We start from the raw sequence: 12,788 nt of genomic DNA, 5'->3' as shown, positions 1-12,788 counted from the left end.
ATCTATTACTGACTTATTTTGATTGATATTGTTCTAAATACTGTCTTACGAGCAGTTAATGCAAATAATTGTGATGCAGTCCTGAGAATGTATATAATTGGAAATGTGAAAAAATGGACATTTGAGTCAAGTAGCTGTAATGACTGTATGTTTGCTTCCCCCAAAAACCCCACTGCTCTTAATGAAGTTGTGCTGTTACGTCGAGAAGCAATAAGTATTTCTAAAATTACTGGCAATTGAACATTCATACATACCGTGCATACAGTGAAATATGATCCTTGATAGCCTGGATTAGGATCCTGGTTATGGAGTCCTTTTTTCTTTTCCTTTTTGCTAACTATAGATTGACCCAATGCAAATTTTCAGGAAAAGCTAGACACTTTTCATAAAACAATTACTGTGCTGAAGGGAACAAATAATGGACTGAACTCAATCACCAATCCATTATCCATTCTTTAGGGCTTGTACTGACAGTTGAAAGTCTTAGACCTCACAGTTTGCCCATTCTTTATAATGTGAAGCTACTCTTAGCACTGTTCAGGTGTTGCAATTCTAGCCATATAAGATGTGTTATTAAAACTATCACTTGCTCCAACTTACCAGTTTGTTAATGATGTTGCAGAGCTTCTTAGAGAAACTTATACATCCTTCTCAGTGACAAGAATTGTTTAAAATCTTATAGGAGGTATAGAAGATTCTAACTATTATTCATAGTTGCTCTAGTTTGGCCTTAGCAGATTTTTCAAATGTACAGTTTTGCTGTTCATGAGAGGAAATATGAACTGCTGCACTAATAGAAAACAATTAAAGTAGAGGCTATATTTACAGTGTCATCTTTCAAATCTAGCCGTGCTGTAAACTGATGTTTGCTGTATGCTCCTCCTGATTTGAAATAGATGAAAGAGAATGAACCTTTAATCATCATGGTTCACACTATGATTGAGAACTCCGCGCCAAGACCACAACTGTACCATCAAGTAAGGTCTTGGATAGTGAATGAAATTGCTTTATATCATTGCAAAAATTTCCCTCAGTGAGTTTTTGGTTGTCCCTTCCAGTTTACCCATGACATCGGTGTTCCTCCTATTTGTTTTGGAAAGCCACAAGTCATCCGTGCTTCTAAAACGTTGCAATATCGCTAGCATGGCTTCGCTGAACGTACTTGTCATTGAGTATTGAGTGAACTCCTTTGGATAACTCTTTCTGTTTCAGAATATTTGGCAAATTGCTGTTTTCCGCAGGTTAATCCAATAAATTCATAATAATGCCAACAAGCTTCCAACATTTGTTGTAGCATGGATCTATTCAATTTGCTTTATTTTCTTTCTCTTTTTTTTCCTTTGAAGGAACGTCTTCATTTTGGTTTAATGCAAATGCAAAAGCATGCCAGCAGTGTTTACCTTATCATTTCTGGCAGCTTCTCATTTTAGGAATGAATTTACTAATTGTTGTAGGTTCCTGGACAGTCGCTTTTTGCCCTTGGGAGTTAAAAAGGATCAAAATAACTTTGATCTGGGGGCTGTAGCTCCTAAGGGCAGTGTGTTCAGAAAGTCACAGCAAACAAACTCCGTCTTGAGTCATGATTAAAATATACAGAGGGGAAATGTGCTGAATGGAAATATAACAACATGTCTGTTAGAAACCCATCAGTATAATAACATCATATGGGTGTCAAAAGATTTCATTGTGCACCAAATAAAATGTTTGGCATTATGGGTGTCCCGCCATCCCAGTTTCTTTCATTCTTTTTTCAACTAATGGCATTGTTTCTTTACAGCTTAGGAACGTTGGAGCACTCTGGCTCCTAGGCCAAAGTGAGTCTCATAACTTGAGATTGGACCCACGTGTATGGCCCTTGCTGCTTGTCCCTGGAGGCTCTTAGTTTTACTTTAACAGCTGCATGATACAGAGAACCTGGGCAGATGCAGCTTCTGTCGCTGTCGCTGTGATGGGAGACCTGCAGCTGCCAAGCGTCTGTCCACTCAGCAGCTGCTAAAGGTGCCAGTGCCCTCTTGGGAACAAGCTCGGCAACCTTGCCAACGTGAGCAAAAAAATTTCACAGCTTCAGGGAACAGTGCAATGCCTCCTGCGAGCAGTAATCCTGTGATGAAATCCTTTCTGTGCTATTACAATTTTGCTCAAACATGTGCTTTGTTAGCTGTTTGGTTAACATGTTTTCTCCCCTGCTTCCTACTGTGAATTTTTATTCACATAAATTTTAGGAACTCTGCAATGTTATTCAAATGGAGAAAACATGTTATCTTCACTAGCTGCTACTTGGCTGAAACTAGCCGCATGTGTGCCCACTTTTAATTTGCCAGAATAAAATATCTAAGGAAGGTTCTGAAGGTTGGAACAAAAAAAAAAAAAAAAGACTTTTAGGCACAGGTAGTTTTAGTGTTTCCGTTAGCTGCCTAATTATTTGATTTTGCCTTTTGTTAGATTGGAAGGAACAAAATTATTATATTGTTTTGCACTGAGTTAGCTCCATTTTTGATTGCTTGACCCTGGGAGGACATGTTTATCCTGGATGCTTGGTACCTCCTGAGAAAGCCTTTGAGGCTGAATGGAATTGAGAGAGCAGGTGGGAAGTGTTGTTTTCACAGCTTTTTCTCTGGTGTTTTAAAGAAGAGAGTTTGAAGAAATAGACTTCCACCACACTAGATGTATTACTCTCAAGTCTATAAATTGGAATATGCCGTTGATAACCTTTGTCGTGCATCCTGCACTAATTCACTGGGCACAAATTCTGAAAAATCTTCATGGGATTTAAAATACTTGAACTGATGTAAACCACTCAGAGAGCTTCTGCTTTTGGGTGGTCCAAAAAATGAGCCAATACTCTGAACAATTCGCAAGAATAAGTAAAGGAAGAAGCGGCAACTGAAATGCAAAGTGAGTTGGTGGCTTTGTGCCAGAAGAGTTAGTGCCTAAACTTCTTTTTCTGAGTGAATCTTTTGTTTGCATCCTTGTCATAGTTTTTAGTCCACGTTCAACTCACTCCTCACAAGGCAGAGCTTCCTGTGGCTTTTAAGTTTCTGAGCCAAATGAGTTAAATGATCCTCAGAACATTGTCCATAATCTCATGAGGCTTCCTTACTTGAGTTGCGTTGCATGTTATTGGATTGCTAGTTGCTTAAAGTGTTCTGTGGGTTGCACAACACAAATAACTTATTTTTAAATTTGGTAACAGGCCGCAGCTTACCACATGGTGGACGCGTATAATGTGTGGAAGCCCCAGCCTGATGGTGAGCCAGACGTTACCAGTATTGTACTCCCACCACTGCTTGGAAATCCAGGGAACCGGGGAGGCGCATGGTAGCACCCTGCTCTCTGCATGGCTGGAACATACAGAGGACCACTCCCCGTGCAGTCAGAGCCACTGCATGGGATACTTTAAGTGGCTACCATGGGAAGCACCCGTCACTTTCCATCCTTTGTAGATCTAAATCAAAGAAGCATTATAGCTGCATTGGAAGCATTTATCTGGGTGCAAAGTATTTGTGTCAAAGCTGCTTTCCACTGGCAGGAGTAGAAAAATTCAGCATTGGCAACTCTTGGTTCTTCAGATTTTTTAAAAAATCCTACAACTCCCATAATCCTTCGCCACTGGTTATGCTGGTCCAAACAGCTGAAGGGTCTCATGTTGATCACCCTCGCTCTGAAAGGCAAGGTCCCACTTTTCTAGTAGTATCCAATTTTCATTTCACCTTCAGGAGCAAGCATATTTTCAGGCTGAGATAGAAAGTAAAAGGTGGTAGGAGATGCCACCGGCTACCCTTTTCAGATCTCTGAGATTGCCAAAATCTGCACCACCCTCAAGGTGTCAGTAGTGATGGATCTGGCTTTTCATTGAAATTTATATGCACATGTAGCTGTGAGTGTTACAAAAAAGTCAAACCTCATGCATGTGCAGCATCTCTTTGATGGCACATCAGGTTTTGTGTTGGCATCTCATTAGTGCCTCTCCAAGTTGCCAAAATATTTTTGATACTCTCAGGCTTTGTGTTGTGTGACTTCTGAAATCACAACGAGCTCAGTCATCCAGGTCTGCATGTACAAGGCCTTGCGCTCATGCAAGGACTGCTTCAGACTTACAGCAGTGGAGTTTGCTACTATATGTTTACATAAATATTGACGTGTCTTCTGGAGTTTCTAAGGAAGGTTTCTGTGCAAGTTGCAGCTCAGTGAAAGAACACCTGCTTTGCATTCAAAATGTCCTGCATTCAATCCCAGCCCCCCCAAAGAAAGTTTAGGAAAGACCACTTCTGCATGCCTCAAGAGCTGCTGCCAGTCAAAATAGTTATTGAGCTAGATGGACTGGCTTGTAACAAGCCAAGCCTTTAAAATATGCAACCCACCCTTCAGATAGAGGATATTCAGGGTTCTCCTCAGATGGAAAGCCTGGAATTAAAATGCACTAGAAATTTTGGGACACTAGGTGGCACTGTCTCTTGAGTCAGTACCTCGCTCTTCAGCAAATGCTGTTTTCTCCAAGGAGCCCTATGGATAAAAGCGTAGTGATGGCTTTTGGCTAGATTCGGCTATGGATTTTCTTCAATATCTTTCTCCTAGCCCTTCTGTCAGTCATAATGGTGATGCTTGGAGCTGCAGCTTTGTGTAGGACAAGCATTCCGTTAACAATAAGGTGCACCAGCCAGATATTTTGGGCTTCTATGGTCAAGGGTGTGTGCTCTATGCTGTATGAACTGTGGGTAGCCCTACTCATAAAATGCATCAGCGAAAGAGATCAATATGTGCAGGTTGCCATTCTGGAAAATGTGTCTGCCATTACCCATCTTCTAAATGAAGAACCATGACAACCTTCACAGCCATACCAGGGTTCCCTGAAAAAGAGTTTGCAAATAACTGGGATTGAAAGCTGTTGCTTGCTTCTGTAGTCTTCCATCGACTAAATGCCTCTGAGGTCCATGGAACTGGAACAAACGGTAGCCTCACGCAGTTCTATATGTACAGAATGGAATCTGTCGTTCTAGTTAATGATGCAGTTCCATGTAACATCATTCTGTGTGGCTTGCTGCTTTGGTGCAACTACGAGGGTAGAGAGGAACACATGCAAATGTAAGGCTCCCCCTGTTGTGAGGCGATCCTATGCAGAATCATTGTTAAGTCTGAGGTTCTATTACCGAAAAATATGTGGTTGAGTAAAGCACATTGCTCATTCTTGCGCATTTTAAATGCCACTTAAGCTGACTATTTCCTTTCTAAAAATACTGCTGGTATTACCCAGATTATCATCTTCCAAGGAATCTGGGTGATAACCAGCAGTATTTTTAGAAAGGAAATAGTTTTCGCCTTTAAAAAACTAGACCACTGGTAAAGTTCTCAGAAACTGGAAGCCAAAATATCTTAAGAAATGTACATATCCACTTTTTAATTCTTGCAAATGAATGCATATTTCTCATCCTATTCCTGTTGTGAGCTTGGCCAGATACTGATTGGCCATGTTTGAGCATATCTATATATTTATTTGTCATAAAAAATATTTCCATTCTTCAATTCTTTCTCCTGTCAAGATCAAATCTGTAGTACATATTCAAGTGGGTTTAAAAACGAGAATGCCCTGTTAGGTACTAAACATCATACTAAATTAAAACCTATAATCTTCATGACACACTACAGTGCTGTGGCTTTTTCATCCCCTGGTACCCATTCCATTAAACGTTCATTTCAAAGCAAGACTACTTCTATGGCTTCAATACCCTGTGCATACTCTCAGATTGTCACCCAGTGCATTTGCATGAGGATATGCCTTGAAATGAAACACTTTGAAAGCCTTTGGAGGATCTGTTCTGTGGTTGGAATGCTTGTATGGCTAAACCCTTGCCCTTGTCTTTGCATTTGTAGTTGTCCTTTAAAAACAGAAATAAGGCTTAACATGTTGTACTGTGTAGAAGAAATATTGCGCATACATGTGACCATAGAGAGGGTGATTAATGTATAGGCACTGAATAAGTACGCTGTCATGTAAACGAGGTAGACATGTTTCTTACACTGGCCCAATACAGATTTAACAATTGGGATCAAGTTGTGCTTTTGCCGGTTTCATCTCCTTCTCTCTCCCACCTTCCAGATCTGCTTTTAAAACAACTTATGTAAACATGCTGTAATATTGATGCCTCCATTGGCACTCGTCATTATTGGTGGTTAACCAGTTTGCTACTTCACTAGAGTTTGCAAACTTGACTTCAAACGTTGGTTTTTGACGTCGGTGGCCTGGACAGTCCTTTAACTATTAAACACTGTTGCTGCTGATGCACAGACATAGTTGTGGGTCAGTAATGCAGGGCAGGGGAGAAGCAGTGAGGAGTGCATGAGCCTGCAGCATGTTCCCAATCCTCTAATGATCCTTAGGAGATTGGGGATGCTACATCTGTGCTTGGCCAGTATCCCATCCATTAATACATTGCAAAAATGCATTTGCTGAAACGGAACAAAAAGTTTTGTGGTACCCAAAAGACTATAAAATTGGCTGTTCTTCAAAGTGCAACAATACTCATTTTCATACCCCATTGGAAATAGTTTGAATGAATGTTCATTTCGTTATGTTCTGTCATTTGTATATGTATCTTGCTAATAGGCTGTCTAAAAGCTAGAGGTGGAACTAAATTAATGTGTTGACTGCCTTCACAACTCCAGTTTGATTGTGTTCCCCGCCATTCTGTTTAGCAGTTTATAATCTTGGAGGAAGGAGGTACGATCAATAATAGTGGAACTATATACAGGAGAACCAGGCTGGGAAATCTCATGTACTTAAAGTTTCTGCTGGTGCTTAGAAATTTGGATGATTTTTCCCAGCCCACATTTAAACCCCAATTATGCAAACTTCCACTATCTGAATTGGTTGTAACTCCTCCAGCAAGCACCTCTGTGTAACCCTATGCAGATATGACTTCCTTTATCCAGTTTTTTAAATTTGTGGAAATATTATAGATCCACCCAGCATTTGGATAAAGGTTGAGCTATTCCTGTTGTGTTGAAAGCCTTATTTAAAACAAAGCTGAGAGGAGCGCAATGCAGTAGTGAAACTGCATGCCAAAAGCAGTGTACTTATGGTTTCGAGTGTTGTAAGTCTCAACAGATAATGTTCTTTTTTGTAAATCTCAAGTAACTCTTCTTGAGTTTTTAAGAGATTAAAATAAAGGCAGAATGGGGCTCCGTATTAGAATTCACCCATAGAAATTGATTCATTGTTATAATTTTGTAATGCCAAATTGTTGGTATCAGCAAAGCTGATATAGGCACCCTTCTTGTATGTTTGATGTGGTTCTTGCCCATTTGGATTATTACCTAAACTAAATTTATGTCATTTTTATTAATTCTGAAAGTCCCAAGTAGAACATGATTCCAGTCTCAGCTTTGGTTAACTTTATAGCAAGAATAAATAGTTCTGATGTATCGTCCCCTTTCTGACAATCCATATTTGGCATTCCATCATAAACGGAGATTTACGTAGTGTATGCTGATTAAACGCATTCAAGCATATTAGGTGCTTAACATTTCAATTTGAAGTAATGTATGCTTAATTAAATGTTAACTTTAGACTGCAAACTGTTTTGCATGATTTTAGTGAAGTTATTTGATGGCAGTGTTCTTCCTTATTGTAGCTGTCACAAGACGAATGTAGGGGTAATCTATACAAATACCGATCGGAAGAACTGGATATTGACGTAAGTAACGTGAACATTCTGTATGCTGAATTGAAATGTTTTTAAACTGGCTTGTTTGATGCACGGAAAAGTAGTCCAAGATGACATAGTCTGTCCCATCTCTGAAGCAAAGCTGAAATACAATTTGAACTGGTGTTTAAAGACTGGAGAAATTGTGTAATGTTAGCTGCAGCCACCCTTGAGAGCTCAGAAACCTTTGAACCCTACTTTTCAAAACAGAACACAAAAAGAGTAGCTGTTCTAAGAGGACATTTGACGTGTCTGTATGGCCAGAGACCTGAAATGGACTCTTGTTTGTACAAAGTAGCCTGCGTGATAATTGTCTGTGAGCGTAATCCATGTGACGATCCACAACTGGGAGTAATGACATCAGTTTCATTATTTTTCAGAAGTTCCATTATAAATTCAGCAGCATTATCATTTCCCTACCCCATTGCACATCTTCTCCAATCCAGAATAGGATTGTGAGTGTTATGATGTGTGCACAACAAAGAGAGCACAGTCCATATGACACAAATTGCCCCCTCTCTTGGCTCCTCCAAAAAGACATCCCCTCCTACTTCATTCACCAGCCAACCCATGCAAGCCTGTTGCAAGTTCCACCATTTGTGTAACCTGCTGTGTGGTCCTCTGCTGAGCATAACTTAGTGTTCTGCAGTACCAGGTGTCCCTGCATCTCCCTGTGCGCAGAAGCCACTCCTATCACAGAACATGCTGCACAAACGCCATAGATTTCCTGTAGTGCACGTACAACATTCCCAGACTTGAAACATCTCCTTGAATGTACGCAGACCTCCACTGGCCCAGAACAGTTACATACATGGATTTCGAAGCAGAATATCCTACTCTGGTTCATATACCCATTTTAGTGTATAATAAATGATCAAAGCAATGAATTGAGGCTACCAATACATGTTTTCTTATTTCCATTTTTCTTGTGGGTCTGTAGAAACTGGCCATGCATCAGTTGTCAGCGTGCAACGCAACTAGTGGCACTAATTATTCTCATCGCCTTCTCTTCCACACTAGACTAAGCTTAGCCGATTATGTGAGCAAGACAAAGTGGTGCAAGCCCTTGAAGAGAAGCTTCAACAGCTGCACAAGGAAAAAGTAGGATAATTATATTTATTACCCCAAATGGATGTTATTTTGCACGCTTTATTATCAGAACACTGATAAGTGAAGTAAAAAGAAAATCAGTCCAGTGATGCAGAACATTAAAAATTATTCTTTTTATTACCGCAGTACACGCTTGAACAAGCTTTGCTATCAGCCAGTCAAGAGATAGAAATGAATGCAGAAAATCCAGCTGCCATACAAAATGTCATCTTACAGAGAGATGATTTACAGAATGGCCTCCTCAGCACTTGTCGGGAGGTGTCTCGAGCTACTGCAGTAAGTAATGCGATTTTTTTCAGGTGGGAAAGCTCGGCGGTGTGTTAAGTGACGGTTCTTTGTGTAGGTGCTTTTTTTTAATTGGCCGTCTATGGATTTGTTCTTTATCACGATCTAGCAAACATTAATTTGTCTTGATTTACCCATCCTCAGATGTATGTGTGTTCATTTTGGTACATCAGAAGAAAAGAATGCCTTTATGTCAGCAATTAGTTAACAAGGGTAGAGGTATGTGCAAACAGATCAAGCTTTTGTCTGCGTTTACGTAAGGCTGAGGATTATCAGTCTAAAGTGGGGTGGGCAGATTCATCACGGAGATGGGGGGCCATTTCCGTATAACCACTGCATCCTGTCAGGGGCCACAGTATTGCGATCACCAGTGGCAGCCTGTGGAATTCTCTTGGCTGCAAAAGAATTGGACACTTCAGGGCATTAAATAGGTCAACTTTGGCTTGCTCTCAAGTTAAATTTGACCTTTTTTTACTACTCCATAGAAGCTGTACAGAGGATGATTATTCTGTGTTTTTTATTATTACTGCTACTACTATATTTTCCTTGTTAATTGTGGCTATTATCTTTGAAATTCCCCTTGCCGGAGCAAGCATGAGCCATGTTTGTCTACAGCCCAATATATCCAAGGAGGAGGACCGCAAGAGGGGAAGCCTGTATAAGAATAGTATTTCACTTGAAGTGAGCTGGGCTCTTTGGCATTAATCTGGGAAGATAACATACATAAATGAGCAGTTTTCATCCATCCTCAGCAACATTGTTAGGCTTCAATTGGGATCAGTGTACATTTATCATGTATTTTTGCCTTTTTTATGTTTTAGCTTTACTGTGCACTACTTTTTCTTGACCTGTATATGTCTACCACTTCTCTGGGTTGTTCTTATGAGTCTTAAATGCTTACATCCTTTAAGTTACAAAGCTATTTCATGAAAGTTTAAGGTACACCTTCTTAGTGGGATTTGTAAACTGGAGATGTTGAAAGGTTTGCTATTAGACGAGTAAGGCCATTTATGCATTTCCCCTTGCCGGAGCAAGCATGAGCCATGTTTGACTACAGCCCACTATATCCAAGGAGGAGGACCGCAAGAGGGGAAGCCTGTAGGGTCTGCAGCTCACCCCCATCATGCCACAGGCTCCTGCCTGAAATACTCCGCTTTCATTTAATAGCAGGGTGAGGAGGAGATACGCAGAATTGTACACAAACCTGCTCAAGCTTTCCCACGGTCTGGCAGGTCAATATTGTGGCACTGGAATGGTTGAAGAGCACATGGCACTTCTGTCAATAAGATGCATCTTTATAAGAGTAGAATTACTTAAGCGAAGAACTAAACCTATATTCTACCTTTTTATATTTATATCTTAAGATGTTATTTCTGCAACCACCCTATTTGGACCCAGCCCAATAATATGTCTTGCAACAGAGCCTGCCTGGATCTATTAAATGCTACTGAAATATAGTCACAAATCAGATGATGGGTTTATTGTTTGTAATCATGTGTGATCCCAGACTTACAATTTGTACATTTAACAGTGGGACAAACCATCAAAACTAATAAAAGTATTTTTCTGTACTTATGTCTTTTCAGGAGCTTGAGAGAGCTTGGCGAGAATATGATAAACTGGAATATGATGTAACAGTCACAAAGAACCACATGCAGGAGCAGCTGGAGCGACTGGGGGAAGTTCAGGTACAACCAGAACTTCACTTACTCTCATAGCAATTTCTGTCAAATGAAAAATGTACCAGTTTTCTTTTTTTCTAGTATTTGTGCTGGCCACCAAAATAACAGATTTTTGGGTGGCCTATAGATAAGATCTGATTATACACATGATGTGTAAAGAGTTTGCTGGGGACAGGGGTTCTATAAAATCTATGTGACCCTTAACGAGATTATCTGGATCCATTTCTGTTGGGGTTCAGGCCAGATCTGGCATAGAAGCCGCTCTGGTTGCTCTGTGTGATGGCGCATTCTTCAGGAGAAATGGGAAGTGTTACCCTGGTGCTACTCCTGGTGCTCTCAACAGCTGTCAGTACTATCCACCAGAGTATCCTTCTTGGGCAGCTGTCTGTACTGGGAGGGTGTCTGGACTGTGTCACCTAATCTTGGAAGCTAAGCAGGGTCAGGTCTGGTTGAACTCTTGATGGGTGACTTACAAGTTGTGAACCAGCCAGAGAGCTTCGGCTACAAGCAGTATAGAAATGTTGTGCTGTTGTTGTTGTATTAATAATAATGATGATAAGCAATCGAGGGATTATTTTTGTCTGTAGTTTTCACAGGTCAATAATAGGGACTTGCTTTAATTGCTTAAATTGTTAAAATTTGGTTTAAAATCTTTATTTTTATTTATATTTAGTTAGTTAGCACTTTTCTAGACTGTCTCATAGCCACATGGCTCTCTTGACAGTTTACATATTAAAAACCAACAACATAAAACTTCATACATAAACAATGAAAACTACAGTATCAATAAATGATAAAAATAAGGTAACATCACTTCCATAGCAGGAACACTAAGTAATAGTTTAACAACCGATTTGGAGAAATCTTAAAACATCACAATTGCAAATACCAAAATTTACTTTAAAATACCAATTAAAATGTTTCTTAAATAAAAATGTCAAATCTGATAATGTTTTAATTGTTATGTATATTTTACATTGTAATGTATTATATTTTAGCAATTGATTGTACACTGCCCAAACAGCTTTGATCATTGGGCAGTATAGACAGAACAGCAGCAGCAGCGTAAAGCAAACTTCTGTCTTGCCTGCTGTTTAAACCCTCAATATCAGCAGCATCACTGCGATCATGGACCTCGTGCACATTTCTACAGGAGGTGCATCTGCCAATGTGCTGTCCCCCTTTTTCCCTCTTTTATCACAGAAGTAGATGAACCAGTAAGAACAATAGTACATAAATCTGCTTGCAGTCACATACAGCCTCATATGCAATATCATAAAAAGTCATTGGTTCATTAGGAAACATTGAAGCAATACAGAAGAATCGTCACATTATAGTTTGTTTTCCAGTATTAATTGAAAGCGTTTCATTTTTTCATAAACTTAGTATTCCTGCAGTCTTACCTGCCATGCTTAATATATGCTTTGCCTGCAATCATTGTGAGTTTTTCCATTTCTCAGCAGTTACCAACTTTGCTGCTGCTGACCACTTAGAGCTCTTTGGTTAATGTATTTTTGATCCTTGAAAGTGAAGATATCCTAACAACATGGTTTTGGGGTCTACGGTTAATTTATAACCTGTTACTCTAGTTGGTTCTCTTTACTTGGGCAGTGTCCTGTAAACGGCTTATGCCTGTGCCAACTCTCCCCCAGATTTGCCTTCTTTATTCTCTAAGGGAGATTTAGTGCTTCCCGCAAGAACACAAAATGTGTGTAAGTGCTTCACACCAGGAAGCAGGTTGGTAAAGCTCCCCTGCCTCCTTCCAGAAACAAGTGTTCCCTCTCATTGGGGAGCTTCCAATAGGAAGCTTGAAATATCCCTTGTGCAAGAGGTGGGGCCTGCATGTGCACTGGAATCAGTGAGACTCGCTTCTTGCAGCTTGGGATTGGGGGGTGTATAAATTCCCCATTGCTGTTAAGAGTTTTCATGGCAAGGATACTGGAGTGGGTTGCCATTTCCTCCTCCAGTGGATCAGCTTTTGTCAGAGCTCTCTGCTATGGCCTGTCTTGGG

General features: G+C 40.1%; 1 protein-coding gene across 17 annotated transcripts in view; it reads left to right on the top strand.

Annotated features, from left to right (window-relative positions):
- PLEKHA5 (pleckstrin homology domain containing A5) overlaps window positions 1-12,788 on the top strand; it is a 210,086-nt gene that overhangs the window by 179,315 nt on the left and 17,983 nt on the right. For 13 of the 17 annotated variants that reach the window (XM_044452171.1, XM_044452179.1, XM_044452173.1 and 10 more), the window contains 4 exons: window positions 7,629-7,691; window positions 8,721-8,801; window positions 8,937-9,086; window positions 10,682-10,783. In XM_044452171.1, the coding sequence (XP_044308106.1) occupies window positions 7,629-7,691; window positions 8,721-8,801; window positions 8,937-9,086; window positions 10,682-10,783 (396 nt within the window). The other 4 variants (XM_044452186.1, XR_006416817.1, XM_044452183.1 and 1 more) reach the window with 4 other exon arrangements.

The sequence above is a fragment of the Varanus komodoensis genome, unplaced genomic scaffold (genome assembly GCF_004798865.1).
Source record: "Varanus komodoensis strain SLA01 unplaced genomic scaffold, ASM479886v1 scaffold70, whole genome shotgun sequence".
NCBI classification, from domain to species: domain Eukaryota; kingdom Metazoa; phylum Chordata; class Lepidosauria; order Squamata; family Varanidae; genus Varanus; species Varanus komodoensis.
This window is presented reverse-complemented; position numbering and strand designations above follow the sequence as displayed.